This window comes from Lissotriton vulgaris, chromosome 1_1 (assembly GCF_964263255.1).
Source record: "Lissotriton vulgaris chromosome 1_1, aLisVul1.2, whole genome shotgun sequence".
In the NCBI taxonomy this organism is placed as follows: domain Eukaryota; kingdom Metazoa; phylum Chordata; class Amphibia; order Caudata; family Salamandridae; genus Lissotriton; species Lissotriton vulgaris.
In genome coordinates, this window is record NC_141685.1 from 1,274,099,887 (window position 1) to 1,274,123,544 (window position 23,658).

At 44.4% G+C, this 23,658-nt stretch overlaps 1 protein-coding gene across 2 annotated transcripts in view; it reads left to right on the forward strand.

Annotated features, from left to right (window-relative positions):
* The window catches only part of ITGA5 (integrin subunit alpha 5), a 377,970-nt gene that overhangs the window by 248,908 nt on the left and 105,404 nt on the right, over positions 1-23,658 (forward strand). The window contains exons 16-20 of one of the 2 annotated variants that reach the window (XM_086964803.1): positions 2,075-2,130; positions 3,633-3,787; positions 4,750-4,884; positions 5,864-5,931; positions 20,225-20,375. In XM_086964803.1, the coding sequence (XP_086820929.1) occupies positions 2,075-2,130; positions 3,633-3,787; positions 4,750-4,884; positions 5,864-5,931; positions 20,225-20,375 (565 nt within the window). Of the gene's footprint in view, positions 1-2,074; positions 2,131-3,632; positions 3,788-4,746; positions 4,885-5,863; positions 5,932-20,224; positions 20,376-23,658 lie in introns of both variants that reach the window. The other variant, XM_086964795.1, reaches the window with a different exon arrangement.

Consider the following 23,658-nt stretch of genomic DNA (forward strand, 5'->3'; position numbering starts at 1 on the left):
TTTCTTCCTCTTGGCTACTTGTCTTGTCCTTCTTAGCTTTCTGCTATGTCTGTGAGGTATCGTAGTCTCTACCCAGTTCTGTGGCACCTAATTTCCTGGGTAGGAGGTGGGTGGCTTGTGACTCCAGAGAATTCTTTAGGCTGCAAAACTACTCCTACTAGTAAGTAACCCATTTTGTATTGCAGCATGAGTCTTTTCTGGATTCACATGCAGTGGATTGATTTTGGAGCTGTATCCCTTGGTCGCCTTTGGACGTGGGGTCAAAATGACTTTTCAGATATGTACTCTTTGTCCCATCTGAGACACTTTGCTCAATTGGATATCCATGCAGAAGTGTTTTGTTAAAGGTGTTGGATGGACGACCATATGGCCACCATACATATGTTTATTGGAACATTTGCTAGGAAGGCCAGGGTGGCTCCTTTTTTTCCTCATAGGATCTGCTATGGGTCTCTCGTACAAATGGACAGCTGCCTTTTGGTAGCACAACTGGTTTATTTGGACTATCCACCTTGTGATAGCACCTTTCATAACAGGTGAGTCTTTGAATTTAAAGAAAATGCAAAGAACTACGTTCCTTTCTAACTTCTTTTGTCCTTTTTAGGTAGTACATCCCTGCCCTGTGTACATCTAGGTTATGCGCGTTTTTGGTTGTCGGAAGGAGTTTGGGAGATTGGTTGTTTCATTCATGTGGAACTGTGATATGACCTTTAGAAGAAAGCGAAGGTTGATCCATATGACTATCCTGTCCTGTGTATTTGCAGGTAGGGCTCCCGGCTGATTAAAGCTTGCAGCTTGCTCAGCCTGAATTACGATGTCATTGCAATTAGGAAGGTGATGTTTAATGCCCTGAACCGGAGTTCTGCCAGGTTCAAAGGGTTTCTGCATTAGTTTGTTAGCACCAGGTTGAAGTTTCACATGGGCCTATCAGGGTGGAGCTACCATTTTGCTCCAATAAACCTATTCATAACTAGTGTCCTGAAGAAGCTTCTCCCTGTGTGCTTTTGTGTAGGCTATTCTTCCCGCCTAGTGTATTCTTAGTGAAGCATTTGATAAACTGTAATGTAGAAGAAATGTTCGGTATCTGACCACTGTGTGCAGAGGCCACTGTTTCATTTTAAAGGATACAGGGGAAGCTTTTAGGACAAAAAAATCAACGAATGGCATATAACCCTGCACCTCCCATTCTGACCCAGTGAAAGGAGCTTCGGCAGACTCCTGCGCGGCTGTTGAGACATGATTGAAAGAAAAGCAAAATGGATTTGACGCCAGTCAGATCATTTTTGCATGGTTGGATATATTTTCTCCAGTTCAAGGAGTCTTGGGGTCTGTGAAACATGTAGCTCTTTATTTAGAGAATGTCATCTACACTTGCATTTGGCAAATCGCAGTTCTTTGCTGCTTCATTGTACCAATGCCCAAGGGTTTGTTCTCTTCCATGTACTTGCTTCCATGACTCCCAGACTTCGGGTGTCGGTCTCCATCCTTGTAGGGTCGTCTTGTTCATCATCGATAACCTGTTAGTCTTTGGAGTCCCCTCTTGTAAAGTACCCCTTTTTCTTTTACCCATGAAGTATCTTTATCATGTGTTGTCTAACTTAAAAGTCCTTAGGAGCCTTCCACTCCATACTCTTGGTAGCTAAATAGAGACTCTACCAGATTTGACTCAATGCTTCCAAAGCTTCAACTGTTGATTGCTGACGTTCCCCTAACGTGAGTGTCGCGCTTGTCTACTCCCCTTAGACCGAGTGCCCTGAATCACACTTATGAGACGCTGCACAAGAACTGGGTTGCATATAAAATGTAAACACAGACATTACCTTTATCCAAGTGCTTTTCTTGCTGCAGTCTGTGAAACCTTTTATATGGTGGTGCGTGTGGCTGTCTAATGCTGTACTGATTCAAGAGGAGTCTTGGTCACATACGGGCAGACTGAGTGACCAGGGAGTCCAGTCTCGGTGCTGCCATTGAATAAAAACACATGCATGCTTGGATTAACCTCTTCTCTTTCAGGACTAGAGTTTAGGTCACCACCCTTCTTTTAAGTCCTCTTTTTGTTTCTACCCTCGAGCAGCATCAGCCTGGGCTTCTGCCTGAATGCCTCCGGGAAGCACGTGCCAGATGCCATTGGTAAGTGATGCTGTTAAGACTTTCATTGTGTGGGCAGAGCTGTATGCCAGTCTCAACTCGGAAATAAGTCAGTGCTTGGATTTGGTTAAGGTGTGTGGTAGTTTGTGCTACAGAGGAGGGCGTGGGTGGGTGTGAAGTTGTTCCAAAACTTGAAGAGCTGGGTAAATACATGGGCTACTAGGTTACTGGGAGTTCATAAATACTGACTCTTGGTTCATTTAGTAAATGTTACTCCTGTTATGTGGATTTGTATAGCTTGATATCACCTGTGAGGGTATCTTGGCACATTGCAGATCTCTGGAGCTTGCCTCCAGGGTCCTACTTGAAGAGCCCGGTCTTAAGGTTCTTGCAGGATTCAAGGAGCGAAGAGTAGGCCCTAATGTGCTCCAAATGACTAACAAAAGGCCTGGGTTGTAAGAGCAGGGAGCCTGTATGGATTGATAAAGAGACTGTATAGTTTATATAATTGATTATACCAGTATGCAAAGTATTCTATATTGTGACGGAAAGAGGCAGGTAAAGGGGAATTGCACAAGTGGTGCAAAACAATGCAGGTTAATTAACCAAATGAAACCGAAATGAAATTCAAAAACTAAAACGGCCGGGATGAAAAATGATTAAGAGTATATTATTCAGAATGTAATTGGATTGATGGGGAACTCAGTCAATTTTGTGCTAGTCTTCGTTGTGACTCGTTAAAAGTGATGGATCAGAGACTTCTTCAGGGTTAAAATACAATAAAGAACATGTGAACTGTTTCACTAAATATACACGCCTAGGAAAACTAAACGACACAATGTAATTGGGTCTGTGTTTAGGGCTTTTACATTATGCATATTTGTGAACAATATGGCAGCATAAACATGTAAGGAATACAGTTTCATAATTCACTGGTAAGTAACCTTATGAAAACAGTGGTAATCATTCCACTATCTAGAAACTTAGGAAGGGAAGATATAACAAAAGTATTGCTTCTGAGGTTTATGGATTATCCTGTGTCTGAGGTTAATCCAGAGGTCTGAAGGCCTTTAATTCGTTTCTGGAGTGGTGTGTTTAGTACAGGTTAAAATTGAAACGGCCTATTCCAGTTTCCAAAAATACATGTTTATTTTACGTGTTCTGTATGGCTCTCTCATTACTCCTCTGCCCTGCGCATATGTTGATTATTTGGAGTTCCATATACAACATATAATTGTAGATGAATGAAATGTGAATTATGGAGAGTTCTCTCCTCTGTGGGTTCTGAATGCCATCTTAGACAACTGTAGCTCTCATTTCGTTGTCAATTTGATGTCACTCAGAACTTCGACGTGTAAAAAAAAAATCCCAGTTACCAACTAAAATGCTAAATGTTCATCACAAATTAGGAAAGATTATGGAATAGTTAAAATGGCAGAGCCGTGGGAATCTCAGAGGGTCAGGCGGTTCTGGCTAGACTGGTGAAGTTATCTCCCAGCAACTAGTGAGCATCATTGAAATAGCAGTGTTGACACTTTCCCCAGGCTTCAACGTGACGCTGCAGCTGGATCGCCTTAAGCAGAAGGGAGCAGTGAAGCGGGCACTCTTCTTGAAAACACGCCAAGCCCAGTTAACTCAAATCATCCACGTTCGCAACGGAGCCCAGGAGGAGTGCCGGGAAATGAAGATCTACTTGCGGGTAAGGGTTGGACATGTCTTGTGTGGGTGAGGATGCCCAGCTTTCTCAATCAGTGAAGCATGGTGTCTGCTTTCGTTCAACTGTGAATTCATGGTGTTTGAGGTGGCAAACTCTTCCTACTTGAAAAGGCTCTCCAAACCCTCCCCTGGTTTGATGAGTGCCGGAGGCATGACTGATCATAGTAGCTTTGTTTTAAGACTTCCTGCTCCGAACCCACTGAAGTTGACTTCAGATCAGTCGACATCCATGCACTTGAATACCCATGTAATTTCTTTTCTCCTTGTAGGCTCACTCACCTCTTTCCTTAATTCTACTTTAAACCCCTCTCTCTTATTCCACCTTCCCTTCTCAACTGATCAACTTTTCAACGTCCATACAAACTAATTTCTTAAGACTTTACCTAGAATTTATCCTTCATTTTGGCTGTATTGAAGCAATGATTTAATTTCCTTCCTGCATCCTCTCAATGGTTTCTCTAATGGGCAGCTTCAATTTTCTAACAAATCTTGTGGGCTGTGCCTACTGGAGTGTTGGCCACACATACCCAGTCATTGCTTCTGCACCTGCAGATAAATGCACACAAATTAACCTTCCAATGATCAGAGTGCAGCATACAAAACCACCATATAATCTCATTTTCTCATCACTTCCGGTGCCCAATGTGTTACTGAGTTATTGGGTGATCACATTCCATCTGTTTGTTGTTTTGAGTAGAGGGATGTAGAGGAGAGCTGGATATTGCATGAATGTGAAGATATTAAAGCTGCATTTCATTATAGGAAGTGGTCAAAAAAGCCTTTGAGGTATTAAGATATGGTTCTCCAAGCCTTAACTGGTTAGTTATTATTCATCCATTTTCATATGGATTATTGAGAGCTTTGTGAAATTGTTTTTCAGTATTTCTATATTGCCCTCTGATTGGTTGGACCGAATACTTTACCTGTATGCTTTCTTTCTAGGAGGAGTCTGAGTTCCGTGACAAGCTGTCTCCAATATTTATCAGCCTGAATTTCTCTTTGGATGAGCAGGCTCCAGGGGACGCTTATGGCCTGCAGCCCATCCTTCACTTCCTCTCCACAGACTACATTGAACAGAAGGTAACCTGGGCTTGTGGGGCACATGTCGGATGAGAGGTCTGTATTAGAACTGGTCATCAACTTAAATCCCTAAAAATCGGTGGCTATTGAATAGTTATAGTTTTAGAAACTTTGTTGAAGTACGGATGGAATCAATCATGTTAAATAGTAGTCTTAGCAGTTTTATAGTACTTTAATACAGTTCTAGGTGCCCATGCTGTCTTAATATCATGCTTTTTATAGACTGAACCTGTGAGGGTTTTGGAGCCTCTGCATGCTTGACAAGGTGATGGACCTACATACAGTAAAAAGAACTGGTACTTTCTTGTCCATATTGCATTGCATTGCAGTGATGAGATAAACCAACCGTCCGATCCAGTCATTACCACCCCTTCTTGTTCACTTCCCTCTACCCCAAGCTAATACCCAACAAAGGGTTTTAGTAATAGTTAATTCCAGAGCCAAAGGAGTACAGGAACAGTAAAGCCCATTAATGTACCCTTAATCCCTGGCCCCTATTTGTAAGGACTTCTCTCGATTCTAGGTTCTCAGGCACAGAGAAGGAATGGCCATATGTAGAAGAACACTTGAATTCAAGGGACAGGCGAGAAAAAAGGTGTTTTGCAAATTATCAGGTGGCTGAAGTCCAATCTACCTTGTTGCAATTGGCATTACCCTTAGAATCTCAAGATAGGTCCTTGCTGTTAAACTTCCCCACCTCAAGATTGTGAGAACTGGGAAAATTGTAATAACCCAAAGCGGTGTCCTGTTGACTAATAATAGCTGAAGGCAGTGATGCTTAGTTTTCAGGTACAGCCCAGGTCTCCAGCATTCACTTGTGATGGCACCTAAAGTTTTCATGTTTAAATTTGACCTGGGAATGAGGAAGAAGACCATAGCAGTGGCTAATAGTAGGGGCGAGTGGGTGTTTGCGATGATGCATAGCTAAAAATGAATTCAGGACTATCTACTATTTGCTTCTTTTCTTGGTGACATTTAGGCCCAGATTCAGCTGGACTGTGGAGAAGACAACATCTGCGTCCCAGACCTGCGTCTTGCTGTGTTTGGGTGAGTGAGGCCTGTTTAACAGTTAAGAGGGGTTTGAGAGAATGAGGGGGATCCTGAGCTAGATGCACCTTCTGAGTGACTTCTTGTATACCTGCCTTTCCTGAAGAGACTGAAGTAGCAATGAAATTGTTGCCAAATGTGGACCAAACTGTGGCCTAGCATGCTGTAGAAGGGGGCGTTGTGAAGACCGACCGAAGCTGGAGTACAAGGCAGTGTAATTAAGGGTGTTCAGGCACAATTATTAGAAAGGAGATGCGTACACTGATCATATCCTTCACACAAATGGTACCGTGTGCAAGCTCCATCGGTGCACCAGCAGGCGTCTGCTTAGCTCAAGATATTAATTTACCCATTGTCTCATGTTCACTAACATCTATAAATAGTTACAAGTGATGGAGCTGTATGCACAGTGAACAGCCTGGCACTGCTTAGCCAAATTATTGAACCCACCATAAAAAGAACTGATTTCTTTGAGGACCTTCTAGGAATATTATTGGCTGATGTTGGGTTTTGCGGACTAAAAAGTAGATAATAAAGCATGGATCCAAGGCTGTGTGGTCCTCACACTAGCTGATTAGAACTGGGACTGTTGGAAAATGGGTTACTTGTTGAGGGGGCGTAACACTACTCCAGCAGCAACCACAGGGTGAAGCAAAGCAGACCCCACTTAACCGGTGCTTGACTATCTGGTAACCTGGCCAAAATGATGTCATGCCTAACTTGGAGGCAATGTGTAAAGTATTTATACAGCATTTCAGACAGCAATTAAGAAAAGACAGTTAAAATATGTTAATTCAAAAACAGAACTTCTATCCATAAATATCACCCCTGTTTGCTGATCAAAGTTCCACAGCAAAGAGAAGCTTTCAGAAATCAAGAGCAAGCAGGGCTGGCTGTGAATCTGATTGACCGGTACAATGCCCTGGGCAGAAGAACATTTGGTGTTTATTGTGCGGCGGGGGGGGGGGGGGTGTTGGTCATTGCGGTGTGACGGGAAAAGGTGTGAGAAAGATGGGAAGAGGGCAAGGAGTCTTTTTTTCCTTCGAAGTTTTATATAGCGCGAACTTGACCCGGTTTCGGGTATCCGAGTGCTTTGCTTGAGTAGTAGTTGAGTTACATAAGGAAACATTCATTTTTGTTAGGCACAGGGAGATTGAGGGATTTGCCCTGAATCAAAGGATGTTGAGCTTCGTTGCTGAGACTCTAACCCGGTTCCCCAGATTTGAAGTCGACCGCCCTAGCTGTTACGCTACATCCTCTCCCCTAGATAACAATTATACTGAGGAACATTAAAGACTGATTACAAAGTCTTTAATGGGACCTGATTGAGACCATGGGGGGGATGGACGAGCTGCTGTTTGCATAACATTAAGTCGGGCAAATCCCTGCTGCTCCATTATGAGTATTGGTGCCCCAGGCCTGGGACCAGCTCACCCAGGCTGGCCCTGTATAGTCCTGAAACCTGGCAATACAGAAACCTAGAAGTTTAATGGGCAACAGCCCTGCCTGCAGTGTTCCAGTACCCCTGTGTGCAAAAGGCATTGCTTTGCTGAAAAATGTCAGCACGGAGAGCTGGCAAAGATTGAGGCCGGTGCACCATGCCCTGAATGTCTGGCACGGCTAAAAGAAATCAGACCAAAGAGCAGCGCAGTGACTTTCTGGCAAAATAAGCAAATTTATTTGTGATGGTGCCCCCGCCCTGCTAGTTAGTTCCCGGGGTTGTAAGTGGAACCAGCTGCACATGGGTTTTTGAGGCTCTGTGCTTGATTACAGCCCGGTAGATTTTAGCACGAGGGTGTTTTCTGTACACGAGGGTGTATGCGTTCCCTCTGCAGTGTCTTTTAAGCGACGACTGTACATTGGCAAACACTAGGTCAGGACAAGCAGTGGGAAGAAGAGATGCCAAAGACGGTCTCCAGGGAGTTTGTTCTGTCTGGTATTCCCCAGAAGGTGCACCACAAAGGTTGCTTGTAGTCGTCTTTGCGTCACGGAGCTGAAATAACATCTATATCCTGAACTGTTTTAATAGCATTGGATAGTGTTTCTTCAGAAGTATGTAAGCATTTATATTGTTTGAAAAAAAATAAAAGCACATTAAAAAATCGTATGTCCTCAAAGCCGATAGAGACTTTACATGTAGCAATCGTTATCTTTGCACGATACTAACGTAGGTTTTTTTTTTTTTTTAAGATTTCCTCTAACAGTGGGTTGAAGAACACAGGCAGATGCCGCACAATTTTTACATGCCCAGCTTCCTCAGATATTGTAAATGAAAACGTTTCACATGAATTTTCTGGTCCCAAATACACACACATTGGACCTCTTGTCTGTCCATAGTTATTTCTCAATGGATTCAACAGAGGTTGAAGCAAATTACTTTTCTTTTAGTCATATTTTACTTGCTCACTGTGCAGTGCTGGACAGTGAGACATCATACCCAATTTTTGTGTAGATTTTACAGTGTGAATTTGGAGCTCACAAAACTGTTTTTGGTTGGGGCTGAAATAACATCCTTACGATGTAATTGTACATAAAGAGTTTACATGGCCCAGATGGGCTTGAGTTTAGTCCATACAGTGTTTTGAGACTTCAGGCAAAGCTTTCTGGGAGAAATAGTCTTAAGTAAGAGTTTTGCTAACCTTGGCTGTACTCGACTCTTCCACGCCGGACTGAAAAAACTGAAATCCATCTGTTTCAGTGAAATGTGGACATTTGCGGCTAACGTGTTTATTGCACCCTACTCTTGTAAGTGCATTTGAGCTGGAAGGAGGGAAGTCTTCTGGCTTAATGCCTACTGACGAAATCCTAAGCTGTGGCACATCTGTGCTGTGGGCTGCATGGTCTCTAACTGGAAATTATAATGAACAAGTGCAGAACTGGGCATTACATCCTACTTAAGAGTACACTCTATGGGACAACCAGTGCTAATGTCCTGTAGTTCTCCCTGACAGGAGCAGTCAAGACTTAAAATCTCACACGCTTCAGCTTGGACAGCAGAACCTCCCTCACAATGTACAGCTATGGGGTGTTCGAGTCTTAGGTTATGACTCGAGGCTTAGACAACAATGGTGTCCAAGAGTTTGCACCATCCATGAGGACTTGGATCTTACTGCTCCTAATAAGTGTACTTGCACAGCATTCTATACAACCTGTCGCACCTCTGGGCCCAGCATTTAAGGCTATTGGATAACAAACTATAGCTCGGGTGATGGAGATCGTTCGCATTTGTTGCACGGTTTGTAGGGTCGGCGATCACTAAACAGGTTTCCATCAGCATCTCTATTTATTGGAGAAAGATAGTAAACCTTCCTTGCATACCGTCAGGTCTGCTGTGTGGATTACACATTACATTTTGACCCCATTTCCCTGGCATTGGGACAATAATTGATTTCTTTGTGGGCAACCTAGTACCCCCAGGTGGGTAACACCCTCAAAGGGTGCCAAGCATGGTCTTCGTGTGTGCCCTGCCAAATGGGAGAGTGGAATGTATTGATCAATAGGCCTTTGATCTTGTAAGGAAATCTTTCTTTTTGTATTTACAGTCCCATGTTTTTGGACTAATGCTGCTGGTTTTTCGACTCTGAGTGTACTGAGGCCTGCTAACCATTCCTGTGTGCCAGTGCTCTGACCCTAAAATATATCTCGAGTTGGCTATACCCAATTGGAAATGGCCAAATTACTTGTGAGTCCCTAGTATATGGTACACTGGTACCCAGGGCATGTAAGTTAGAGGGGTACCACAGGACTGCATCACTGGTTGTACCTCCCTTGAGGTCTACCACATAAAATGAGTCTGCCACCCCAGACTGGTAGAGTAGTTGTGCACTGCTAGCCAGTCTTTGCCATTGAAAGCAATTGCAAAGCCACTAAAACACCACTCACCTACGTAACAATAAATCATGCACTTGCAAACTATGTCTTGCCTCTTTTCATATAATTTACTTTCAAAACTGTCCTGTGCTACTTAACTTGCCTCAGCTATTCGTCCCACTTATTCACTATATCACTTCCAACAGCAGACCACACTTCCTATGCACATCACTTACCACATTTCCTCACAGCCCCTCAAACATTTAAGCAAATATATACAACAATAAACCACATCCATGTCTTTAGCTGATACTGAGGTGTTGTGAAAGAAATGAATAGCTGAGTTTGTGTAGAGTGGAGCGAGGGAGAGATTATTGCATCTGTGCCCATGCCTATCACCCTTGAGATATTGTGGGTATAATTCTCTTTCTGTAGTTTCCGTGTTCTCATTGTGATGACAGATGGTTGAATGTGGTAGTTGGTGGTCCACTTGATCAATCTAGGATCATAGACATTTTTACTGTTTCCAGAATTCCAAGAAGTTTTGTATGTTTCTTGTCTATAGTGTGTTTCTTGTCTATGGAGGACATTCCATAGTTTTGCTGCCAGTGCAGAGAAGGCTGTTTCGCAGGGACCATTAAGTTCAAGTTCAAGTTCAGGCATTTGTATAGCGCACTGCTCACCCAGAGGGTCTCAAGGCGCTTGGGGAAGGGGTTCATTGTTTGTCGAATAGCCAGGTTTTGAGTTCTTTTCTGAAGGAGATGTGGTTTTGAGTAAGTCGGAGGTGAGTGGGGAGTGAGTTCCAGGTCTTGGCAGCAAGGAAGGAGAAGGATCTGCCACCCATGGTGGATTTATAGATGCGCGGGACAGCGGCGAGGGCTAGATTGGATGATCTTAGATGTCGGGTGGGTTTGTAGAAGGACAGTCGAGTGTTGAGGCATTCGGGTCCTAGATTGTAAAGGGCCTTGTGTGCGTGGGTGAGAAGGCGGAATGTAATTCTTTTGTTGACGGGAAGCCAGTGGAGGTCTTTTAGGTGTTCGGAGATGTGGTCTTGGCGAGGAATGTCTAATATGAGTCTCGCTGATTCGTTTTGGATGCGTTGTAGTTTTGCAGTGATTCCGGCGTATAGTGTGTTACCATAATCCAGTCGACTCGTGACCAATGCGTGGGTGACGGTCTTTCTTGTCTCGAGGGGGATCCAGCGGAAGATCTTTTTGAGAATGCGAAGTACGTTGAAGCAGGAGGATGAGACTGCGTTGACTTGTCCGACATCGAGAGAGATGAGTCTAGGATAAAGCCAAGGTTACGGGCATGGTCTGTGGGTGTGGGTGCTGTGCCCAGGGCGGAAGGCCACCAAGAGTTGTCCCAGGCAGAGGGGGAAGATCCTAGGATGAGCACTTCCGTTTTGTCTGAGTTGAGTTTTAGGCAGCTATGTTTCATCCATTTGGCTACTTCTTTCATGCCTTCGTGGAGATTGTTCTTGGCGGTGTTAGGGTCTTTGGTGAGGGAAAGGATAAGCTGGGTGTCGTCGGCGATGATGTTAAGGTTGTGATGACGCGCGATGGAGGCGAGTGGACTCATGTAGACGTTGAAGAGGGTGGGACTGAGTGAAGATCCTTGTGGTACGCCACAGATGACTTCAGTAGCCTCAGAGTTGAATGGGGGAAGTCGGACTCTTTGAGTTCTCCCAGCGAGGAATGAGGTGATCCAGTCCAAGGCTTTTCCTTGTATGCCGATGCTGCTGAGGCGTTGTATAAGGGTGCTATGGCAGACTGTGTCGAAAGCGGCGGAGAGGTCGAGTAGAATGAGGGCCACTGTTTCACCGTTGTCCAGTAGTGTTCGGATGTCGTCAGTCGCTGCAATGAGGGCAGTTTCGGTGCTGTGTTTGGCTCGAAACCCGGATTGAGATGGATCGAGGGAGTTGTTGGATTCAAGGAAGGCGGCGAGCTGGTTGTTGACGGTTTTCTCGATGACTTTGGCCGGGAATGGGAGGAGGGATATGGGTTGGTAGTTTTTGAGATCAGAGGGGTCTGCTGTCGGTTTCTTCAGGAGGGCGCTGAGTTCGGCGTGTTTCCAGATTTCTGGAAAGGTGGCAGAGTTGAACGAGCAGTTGATGACATCTCGGAGATGGGGTGCGATGATGGAGTCCGCTTAGTTGAAGATGTGGTGGGGGCAAGGGTCGATAGGCGAGCCTGAGTGGATGGAGTTCATTAGGCGGATGGTGTCTTCAGTGGTGATTGGGTTCCAGGCGCTAAGGTTGTTAGATGGCAGAGCAGGATTTGAGGGGGGTGGGGAGGGTTGAGCGCTGGGAGTGTTCTTGAAGCTGTTGTGAATGTCGGCAATTTTGTTGTAGAAGAAGGAGGATAACGCATCGCAGAGGTCTTGGGAAGGAGTGATGTCGTTAGATGCTGCGGTGGGGTTGGTGAATTCTTTGACGATGTTGAAGAGTTCCTTGCTGTAGTGATTGTTGTTGTCGAGACGATCCTTGAGTGCAGATTTCTTGGCGGATCGAATCAGTTGGTGGTGTTTATGGGTGGCTGTTTTGAGGGTGGACATGTTGTCGGTGGTTGGGTTTTTTCTCCATGTTTTCTCCAGGGCGCGGCATAGCTTCTTGGATTTTTTAAGGTCATCATTGAACCAGGGGGCCTTTTTGCTGGTTGATTTGATCTGGTGCTTTTTCAAGGGCGCTAATTCGTCAGCACAGAGGGCGATCCATTGCTTGAGGTTGGTGGCCGCTTGGTTTGGGTCCGATGAGAGGGTAGGAGGGTTTTGGTTGAGTGAGGTGAGGAGTTGTTCGGGGGTGATTTTGTTCCAGTTTCTTCGAGGGATAGGTTGTGGGCGGTTGTGGGTCAGGGTGGTTTTGTAGCTGAAGTGGACGCAGCTGTGGTCCGTCCAGTGGAGAGCTGTGGTGCGATCGAAGGAGATGTGCTTGCTGGAGGTGAAGATGGGGTCGAGCGTGTGTCCGGCTACATGGGTTGGGGTGTCAACAAGTTGTTTGAGTCCGAGATTGGCCAGGTTGTCCAGAAGGGTGGTGGTGTTGCTGTTGTGTTTGTTTTCAAGGTGGTAGTTGAAGTCTCCTAAAAGAATGTAGTTCTCGGAGGCGAGGGCATGTGGGCTGACTAAGTCCGTGATGTCATCGCTGAATTGAGTGCGGGTACCTGGAGGCCTGTAGATGAGGGTGCCTCTAAGTGTGGTCCTAGGGTCGGTGTGGATCTGAAAGTGGAGATGTTCGGCGGTTGCGAGATTATCGTCGGAGCTGGTCGTGATTTTGATGGTGTTCTTATGAATGATGGCGATGCCTCCTCCTGTTCGATTGGTGCGGTCTTTACGGGTAATCTTGTAAGCATCCGGTATGACTATGGCGATGTCTGGTGCTGATGATGTGTTCATCCAAGTTTCTGTAAGGAAGACCATGTCCGGTGATGCAGTGTCGAGTAGGTCCCAGAGTTCCGTGGCGTGTCTGTGGACCGAGCGGGTGTTAAGCAGGATGCACTTCATGCGGTTAGAGTCGGAACTGTGCATGGAGGAAGGGGATTTGGTGAGGGTTCTGAAGCAGTTGAACTTGCAGGAGAGGCAGGCGAATGGGCCGGGAGTACGTCCTGGGGTGGCATTGCAACATTGTGATGCGCGTCCGGGGTTGAGGGCGAGGAGAGTTGTGGCATCATATGTGACTCTAGTGGGTTGGGTGCTGCGGGGACCAGGGGGTATGGCGCTGGGCGCGGTCCAGGCGCAGACGGGCTTACCTTTGGCGCGGCCGCAGCGCGTGGACGCTGCACGTAGGTCCATCTGTCTTAAATGGATAGTGGAAGGGGGCGGAGCATGGGAGGGTCAGCTGGGAGGCGGGATCTAGGTGCAGGGAGGGTCTGGGACGGGCCAAGGGATCACAACAAAATGGCTGAAAAATAAACAAATGCTCCGACAACAAGAGCTCAATCAACGAGGAATCGCTATGGGGCAAATATTCTATCACGGCTGCACTTGTAGAGCACTGCCTAAATCAATGCCACGAAGCGCTACAAACTATCTAATCTCGAAGCGCACCACACTTAAAGCGCTAGCGATATCAAATGCGGGGCAGTTATCGAGCGCTGCACAGATAGGTTTAAATTAAGAGTAGCAGTTGCCCAAGTCAGCAAACAGGTCACGAGCGCTGCACAGAATGAATTTAAATAAGAGTAGCAATAGCACTAATAAGCAAACATGTCACGAGCGCTGCACAGAATGAATTTAAATAAGAGTAGCAGTAGCACAGATAGGCATACGATACCACCAAGAGGAGGAGGTGAAGCATAAAGGTTTTTGTTCTGGGAGTATATTTGTAGTGTTATTTGCATCAAAGATGGGCCCTAGCAATGTTGTTGTCAATACAGAATGTATCTTGCTATGGGCAACCAGTGAATTGCATGGAGGGTTGGAGAAAGAGCAGGGTCTCCACATCTAGTTTGTGTACGCAATTGAAGACTTCCCCAGGCTGATGATCTGAATCATCTGCTCGAAACCTAGAGGAGTGAAAAGGCATCGGGCATCTGCATAGTAGAGATTGCACTTCTATTTACTTTATCATATTGGGATCATGAAAAGTGACAAAAACCTATCCTACTGTCTTCTTCAGAGGGTTTGGGTGAATTTTGAATTGGTAGTCGGAAACTGCTGTTTACTGGATAATCTAATGTGTATGATGCACAGAAAGTGTGAACAGCCAATGAGATTCTGTGGTGATCCATGTACTGCCTCAGGATTGCATGTCTGTTTATCTAATTCTGCAGAATCTACCTGGATTTGCAATCCGGGATCGGGATATTATGAGTGGGCTCCCGGGAGCCAATCAAAGGGGTGAAACAAGTGAAAGGTCTGCTGTTTCAGCACATATGATTGGCTGCCATCACCAATTGGGGCATGTCTCTGTTGGATCTCTCTGATTGGCTACTGGGAACTCTTTCACAGTAACAGGGGAGAGGAGTTGGCCGAACGGCTAGGGCGGTCGACCTAAAATCTAGATAACCGGGTTAGTCTCGGCAAGGACGTGCAACATCCTGTGATTCTGGGCTAATCACTTAATCTCCCTGTGCCTAACAAAAATGAATGTGTCCTCATGTAAAGCGTATGTATAAAAAAATAGGAGGACCCCACTCTAACTTTGTAGAGGACGGTGGGGAAACATTCAGGTAAAAAGAAAACACACGTCCAGGTTCGTTGGACAGTTCTGGTAGTGTCTAGTTTTAGTGTGGGACTAACAGGTATCTCACTTACCCTCCCTCTCAGATTTTATACTCTATATTAGAGGGGCATGTTTCTCATGAAAAAGGCAAAAAGTACTAACTATCTAATCATCAAGTCTTAAACCTTATAAAGAACAAAGGTTATTTTTTGATACTCTCAAGACAGAATTGTTAAATTGGAGGACGTGAAAAAACAGGGAGTCGGTTTGGTTATCTATACCCAGGTTTTTGTTTCATGCAACAAACAATGGTCAACAAATGGACAAAATCTTTGACACAATAGTTAGGTAAGTAAACATTTAGTTAAGAACATATCACTACTTAGGTCTGGTAACAAAATATAAGTTTTATTCCACAATACAATTATATTAAAAACCATTCATTAAAAATCATTATACAATGTACATTTTCATCAGAGTAATTCTTAAAATACAAATAAAAAGGTCACAGAATCAAAAGGTCGACGCGGCGTTTCGGCTTTTTTTCTAGTATGCCTTCATCAGGACTGATTCTAGACACTTAAAATAATAAAACACATAGTTACCAGACCCATAAATATCATCTTTTCACATCATTTGTCTGTCTATTGTTGCATTCTAAATCCTTTGTTGGAGATTTCTTTTTTTGTATCGAACTACAGTTTTACTCAACATTCTTCCCTTGTTCTATGTATTCAATTACGTCTTTTAAAACAACTTTTATGAGTCTACCCCACTGTTTGCCTTTCCCAAGGATGTATATGCTCCATATGTTACAGAGACCCCCATTAGTTCCGACACTAAAAAGGAGAGAAAGTACTTCCTATAATAAGGTGCGTACCTTGTTGTTCCAGATTGAGATTGTTATCTCCCTGGATTGAACTGCTTGGTTCCAAAAGAAATCCTTTTTTAGAATTAGGACTCTTACAGCCTTGTCAATTCAATGTGTACAAGGGTGTTATGTCTCCTAGATAGAGAGCCAATGATTAATGATCATTTCTTATATATACAAAGATTTGATCTTTAGGATTGAGTATCATGACCTCACTTTACATACCATATGATTGATTTACTGGATTTCCAAATCGGGTATGTCCAGGTGTATACGATACGAAGTTCAATTCTTTTCTGTACTGCCTGTAGGTGTTAAATTACTTATAATGAGTATTATCATAATTTGATTTTATACTAACTGAATCAAGACAGTTTTTCTTGTTGCCTTGTCACACATACCTTGATAAGGCTCTTTATTCACTGTGTCCTTTTGCTGCCAGGAGGAGCCACCGTTCTATCTATTGAGCCTTTTGGTTCTATCCTCTCTGTGGAAATTTACATTATATGATGTGTCATTCTTTATTTTCTTGTAAATTAATTACACTGTGCATGCCAAATGATATTGCTGCACTCACCGTGAGAGTCAGGGTTATAGTGCCAGAATCCCCTTTTCAATTGGGTACCGATGTCCCTCGCAGTATGTGTCCTGTGAGGTATCTTCTTCTGTGCAGTTGGATATCTGTATGAGATATTTCTAAGACATTATAATCTGTCTATGTCATCAGTTGGTAAAACTTATTCTAAAGGGCACTAGACACTACCAGAACTGTCCAACGAACCTGGACTCCTCATGTAAAGCAACTGGTGCTTGTGTAAAGCGCTTTGATACCCGATACCTTTGGGTCAAGTTTGCGCTATATAAAATTCAATTTAAAAAAAAGGGTAGCCTATGCTTAAAATAACCATTTTGCAGTGCATGGTAATACTGCTCAGAAGAGCGAAAGCAAAAGATTTATGGAAGCAAACACGAGAAAAAAGATCAGAAAAGGAAAGACACTGCTCAGAAGGTGTGACTAGGACTGCCTTTGATTTTTCAATATCTGTAGTAGGGCCTTATATCCAGGGTGATGAGTGTGAAGATATGGCAACATTTCATGAAAGATTTATAAACTATAAGTTGGCATTGTGCAACATAAAGACCCTGTACCAAGGTTGACTTACTCTAGACAATATTTTAAAGGGCTGTCCAAGGGTGTTAAACAGCAGGCTAGACTCTTAATGGTTAAGTGATGTGTACTATCTGATTTGCATGTGTTGAGCTGTCTGGCCCGGATTTGGAGCACTATGTATAATGTTTTCTTCTTCAGCTTACATCCTGCGATATCTTTGTGTCCACATTTAGCAGGGCGCCCTTTCTTTTCCCGGACTAAAAACCCTTTGCGAGTACAGTACATCCTGAAATTGTTTTCTACTGCTTGCATCCTTCAGATTGCCTGCTATCTCTGAAAGCTACCTTTCACTATACTCCTAAAAGCCTGCATGAAAGACAGAACTTGACCTACTTCCACCTGATTAATCTCCTTTCTGTCTTGAGAATGACCCTCTTCTTACCTTCCATCCACTGCATGCTTTTTATTTCTGAGTATAGCCTCCTCTCAGTCTTGTCTGCCTGCCTTATTCTTACTGTAATTCTGCAAAAAACTGCAACCTTATTGCATATATCAAATCCTCTCCTGCTTTAAACCCCTATTCCTGCAACCTAACCATACCTAATCTCCCCCAGTCTATCTCACCAACTATTTACCTGAAACAACATAACCCCCATTAATGATCACACCAACTGGTATTAATATAATCTACCAGAAAGTGACTGGACCAAATACATGCAATGTTTGTTTTTCTTGAGGGTACAGTACTATTCACAATAACCAACATTTACCCACTGTATTAACCACTTACCTTGGGGACCGGAGTAGATTGCTACTCGCCATACAGCACTTCAATGCCTCATCAGGGGCAGTAAAAGCTATATAAATGCAATTACAATTACTTCCATTGTACATCTGTGTAATTCACGCCTCTGGCATGCCTACCGATTCCTAAGGCAGGGTTCCACCTATGACCCAGGTATGACCTGTATTTTACATGCTCTGACAGTAACCACTCATAACTACAGTTTTTACTGTGGAAAGACTTGGTTGCCCAATTGACGAGTACAGGGTACACATTCTGCACCTGCAGCTGTGCTAATTCCTAAACAGTGTGACCAAAGTGGGATCTCCGAGGTATCAAATAACTCTTTACTTTAAGTCTGACTTGAATCTCAAGTTGTAGCCAATGTAAATTGTTGTTGTGTTCAGATTTTATAAGCTGCCACGTTGTTGCCTTTAACTCTTGTGCCATGCTGGGCACACATAGAGCCTGTTCCACAAACGCTTTCTGCCCTCATGGGAAGATGTGCCAACAACTCTCAAAGGGGAAAAATGAGGGATTGCAAGCCAGGAAATGATTACTTCCCACCTGCATTAAGCCAAGTGGGTGTTAGCCCTAAAAGGAAGGCTTTAAAGGGCTGATGTGTAGCACTAGGGAGGACGGCTGCTATTTTGCTTTGGTAGACCAGCTGGCAGAGTGAACAGAGTGGGGAAACCAGTTGCCAAACCAGTTTCCCAAGGGGCAGGTATCCCAGAGGTAGCCACACCCCAAGGGTGTGCTAGTGAGGTGTGAACAACAAGAGGAGCCTTGCCAACTGTAGAGTGGGCAAAATAGTGCATCCTGGTGTAGCCAGATGCTACACTTCACAAGAAGTTGTCACCAGGTGGGAGAGTACCAGGTAGCCCATTGGCTACCACCTGCATCATTCCGTGAGGGCATTTTCTGAGCATAAAGGGGGCACCCCTGGCACCCATATATCCGATCTCTCCCAGCTGGAAAAGGGCCAAAGGAAGGCTGCTTTGCTGCACCAAAGGACCAGCAAAGAGAGGCTGCATCGTCGAGGTCTGCATCTGGGGGCTAGTGAAGAGCGCGACTATGCCTATTGTGTCCTGCTCAAGGAGAAACTGTCTGAGAGCCCAGTAAAGCCAAGAGACTCCACGGACCAGGTGACCGGCTTCGGTTTGCGCACAGGGACACAACAGCTGGAGAAGCCTACTGGGGCAAGTTGGAAGCCCAAAGTCTTCAAGCTGCTATCACCGCTGCTATGGAGCACCAGGACTAAGACCCGGTGCACAGAATTTCACCTGAGATTCCTGAGCCTGGAGTGCTGTCGGAGAATTGCTGTGATCCTCAGAAGATGAGTTATCGGCCCGGAATGATTTGCCTGTGACCGTGACACCAGGTGACCTTATGGGACATAGACTTTGCAACCAGAACCCCCACACCATCTTCGTTGACCGAGGAGTGCCTGCAGGAAGACCTCCGTTGACCGCATCACATCTACAGTGTCATTGGAACATCTTCTGCATCCTTCACTTCATAGGAATCCATTGCAAAGCAGAAAAAAAGACTGTAACTGCTTGAGGACTGCTTCTTCTGTGGCAGTAACTCTTTCTAATGACCTTGCTGCCCCCCCTGACTAGCTCCCTGATATAGTTGGTCTGCCTCAAGTAACTCTACCCTACTATGTTGACACTTGCCAAGTTTTTCTTAACCTTTGAGTGTCAAATTCATTTAATGTGCAAATACTTGTTCGCAGTTGAGTGAAATGCTTTGATTTTTATTATTACTTATAACTTCCAAATCTCCGTAACTTCCGGTGGATCTTTTTCATTGTAGTGTCTAAATTCTTATAGAAATAGTCTATATTTATAAATTGGTTTAGGATTTCTTGTCATGTCGATTTTCTTTTTCAATTGTTTTGGTGATGTTTCAATGCTTTACACTTTTTCATTTATGTAAGCCTTCCTGCTCAGTGCCGCAGCTACCCAGGTTTGAGCTGAAGGCTTGACAAACAAAACCTAATATCCTTAACCGCATCAAAGCTGGCAGAATTCTGCTCCTGCGCTGAGATATTCAAAAGCGCATGTTACATGACGAGCTGGGCTCGTCATCAGCGTGCGAGGAGGCTACGCCATGACGAGCCCAGCTCGTCATGAGCGTGGAAGGGGTTAAAGGAATTGGTAACTGTACTGCTCTGTGAGGTTTCACTACCACACCGTACAATACACCTCATTTCATCACAGATCTAAAGTCCTAACTCTGTTACCGTTCGTTCCCGTCTGGTCTCTGCGCCACAACAGAACTGGAGCGAGCGCAGCAGTTGCCATTCTCCTGCAGTCTGCCTTTGTATGGTTTAGTGCCATGCTTCCATATTTTGCATTATCTTCTCATTATTAGCTACAACCTGTTGATTGGACGTTCTCCCCGATCCTCTCTTGTATCATATTGTTTGTTGCTCTCTTCAGTTGACTTCTTGGATCTGTTCCTGGAGTTTGGCCTTGCCTTGTGGTGTGCTGTTCTCCTCTGCTTTGGGTGATGCTCTTCACTCTATTCTGACGAGTTCTTGTTCCATTGCAGAGATCACAATGTGGTGTACCTAGGGGATGACAACTCCATTGCACTGACGTTTCATGCAAGGAATGAAGGAGAAGGGGGAGCATATGAGGCAGAACTGTACGTTGTTCTCCCCCCTGAAGCAGACTACAGTGGCATTTTACGGAACAATGAGGTATGTTATTTGGGTTAAGTGTGCTTCTCCTAAAGGCCTATTCTTTTGTTTTTCTCCCCGAACTCTGCTGTTCTGGTACAGGATTGCCATTCGCATCTAAAAAGGGTTTACATTTTCATGCCTCAAAGCTCCTTGGCATCACTTTTGAGCACAGTTGATTGTCTGTCTTTCTCATTCCCTTGCACTATGTTGATATACATTATGAATGGTCATAGCTGAGCTTTGCATGCTCATAAGTCTCCTACACATTCAGAGTGAGACATGTATTTTGGCGTTTGGGCGTGTTTCGGGATGCGTGCCTCTCCTAGGCACAGGCGAGTCCTCAGTATCTGGAAAATATGGCTAGGTTTGGGGTATCTCTTTAGGCATACTATTGGAGAAGGGGGTGTTCTCATTTTCTAGTTCCTTGGTGAGATATGTAGCATAGGGGATCTTTCTTGGGTAAAATTGGTGGTCTCTCCAATACATGTTAGATCTTGCATTAATGGAGATTTTGCTCTAGTGCTTATTAAGCATTAAGGGCCTCATTACGAGGATGCCGGAATATGGTGTTAAACACCGTTAAAAACGTTATTTTATTTTTGGTATGGAGCCGGTTAGGGCCGTGAAGGCCTATGTGAGTGAGCAGGAGGAGTGGTGAGCACCATAAGTGCTCGGAATGGTTTGGCCGGCCAAACAGTCATGCACACTTCGCATTTCTCCACCTGTCTGTGTTGCACAGTCAAACTTGAACTGAGAAGTCCCATGCTCTGTCTGAGCAGCCAAACAGGCCGCTCAGACCAATCGCGACCCTGCTGTCATGTTGGAGACAGTAGCGTTGTGATTCTCTTCGAGTAGTCTCAAAGCCTGTGCGCTGCCGGGAGCCATGAACAGAGGGAGGGGAGAGGGGAGGAAGTAGGGGCACTCAGGTAAGTGAGCTCTTATTTTTTTTCTAATCAGCCACCCCCTTACCACTACTTTTCCCTAGCAGCAGCCACTGATGCTATCACTTACATTCATTCATTTCTCTTTACTAATTTGATTGGTTACATGTTGGAGAAAGTTTCTTTGCCAAATAGATCGCAGGTCAAAGCCTGCATTCCTTGTTTAATCAGTTGGAGTTATAGGTGTGTGTGTGCGCACGTGTGTGTGGATGTAAGATAAACTAGATGGAAACTTGTATCATGGGATCAGCTCTAATTACTTCTTGGAGCAATTTGACTGGCTGTTGCTTTCAGGTGCGCTTGTGTCAAGATGAGTGAAGAGAGGAAGCACAATCATGTTTATCTTACTTGCATACCATTCAGAGGTCTTACCTGGCTTACTCAGTCATTGGTCCCATGTTTCATTGCATCTTGTGGCCAGAATATGAATGGTAAACAATTTGAGCATATTTGCAGGACTACTGGTGTGCAGAATTCTAGAAACATGGAAGGGTTTTTCAACTGTTGGGGGTAGGTGCCAGTCAAGTCGACAATCCTTTGGTCCAGGCTGCATATCGGTCAGCTTTTCAAGACCACAATGAGGATTGTTTCCACATGGCAGCACAGCTCCCTCAGTGGGTTTAGGAGACTTTAGAAAAGAAGGTAATTTTAAAACAAAATGTCAGCAACGTAGTAGAGACCTGAAATTTGGATGCTGAAGTAGGAAAATCCGGGATACCTTCCAAGAACTCGTAGGGCATTTATCAGAAAATAGTTGATTTTTTACTCACACTAGGTGGGAAGCTTTAGTTTCCTTTCTGAAGGAATTTTGTTGGAGCTGCATGGTAATACAAAGTTGACTAGATTTGATAAAACCTGGATAAAGGCTATTGTTAAGGTACCACCCACATAATATAATAATTTTGAGAATTAAAACACCTAATTGTCAGCATCCCATACTGGGCTACATTGGGATATATCATCCATATACTGTGCTAGTACTCAACAGTGCCCTGGTGTTCACTGTATTTTGGTCCTTTTCCATACCCAAGCCTCCGACATGTACGTAGATCCAGCACAGGGCTTTTATACTCCTCTTGTACAGTGATCTACACCACAGTGCATAATTCTTAAATGGTGAGTTTTTCAGCAATAGACTAACCTGTATGACCCAAATAACAATAATTATGTATTACAGCGTGAATCTTTTCTGGATTCACATACTGTGCATTATTCTGCCATCTGGTGTTGGGGTCTGGAGCTTTCCACTTGTAGCCCTGTTACCATTTGTCGTTGTTGTTAACAATTGGTACCTTGTCCATCCCTCTTCTGAAGTCCGATGTCCTCACAGGAGCCCCTGTGCTTGTTCTCCATGTTTTAATTATTTTTCCACCGCAGGGTCTTGAAGCTACTGCAAAAGCATCTTCGAAAGAATAAAGTAGATCATTGAACACCTCCGTTCAACCTACAATCAGCATCATACTGAAGTGCAAAACTCTCTAGCCTTCATGCTGTGTGTATGTTGTATGCTCTAGAATTTACTGCCTCTTAATCGCTTTTAATTGGGTCTAAATATAACTTTTGCTGCTAAAATACTGTGTGAATTAATTTGCACACGCTTTTTAAAAATTGAAATAGACTCGCTCCTTGCACATGCTTTTTAAAAAAAAAAATACGGAAATTGACTCCCTCTTTGAAAAAAAATTTAACTGACCGGTCCCTGCCGCACTTTCATCCGCTGACGTACGCCCCCAAACCTTCCGCACTTTCACTTGGCTAAAACGCGGTCTAGTGTCTAAAGGGAGAACAGCTGCTGCTACGCAGAGCTGATTGGCTGGGGGGCAGAAGGGGAGCACTTAAATTGACACGCTGGAGCGGACGCGCCACTGGTGCACTGAAGGTGCACCAAAGGCAAGCCCGTCTGCGCCCGGACACACCCGACCGGGCCCAGGGGCCAGGACCCCTGGCCAATTGCTGGTGTACTCTGCGAAAGAACTACGGTCCTTAGCCTCAGGTAACTGTATTCTAAGCAGCAATACTGTAGCTAAGCTAAGTGAGGAAAAATTGAGGATAAATGGAGGGTACAAACATACGATTTCACTCCCAGTACCTCACAAAAACACTACTCCCAAAGCCAGTCATGGTTTGAAGGTAGCAACTCTTTAACAGACGATACCTACAAAAACACCACCTTGAAGTCTTTTCACTCCTACAGAATGGGGATATAGGCTTTATGGCACTTGCAGAAACCTGGATAGGTGAGATTTCAGTCCCAGACATTATTGCAGCCCTACCAGGAGATTTTGATGCCATGTGGCATAACCGAGGAGATAAAACAAGAGGAGGGGTGTGGCCATCTTCTTTAAGAAGCAGTTTGTGGT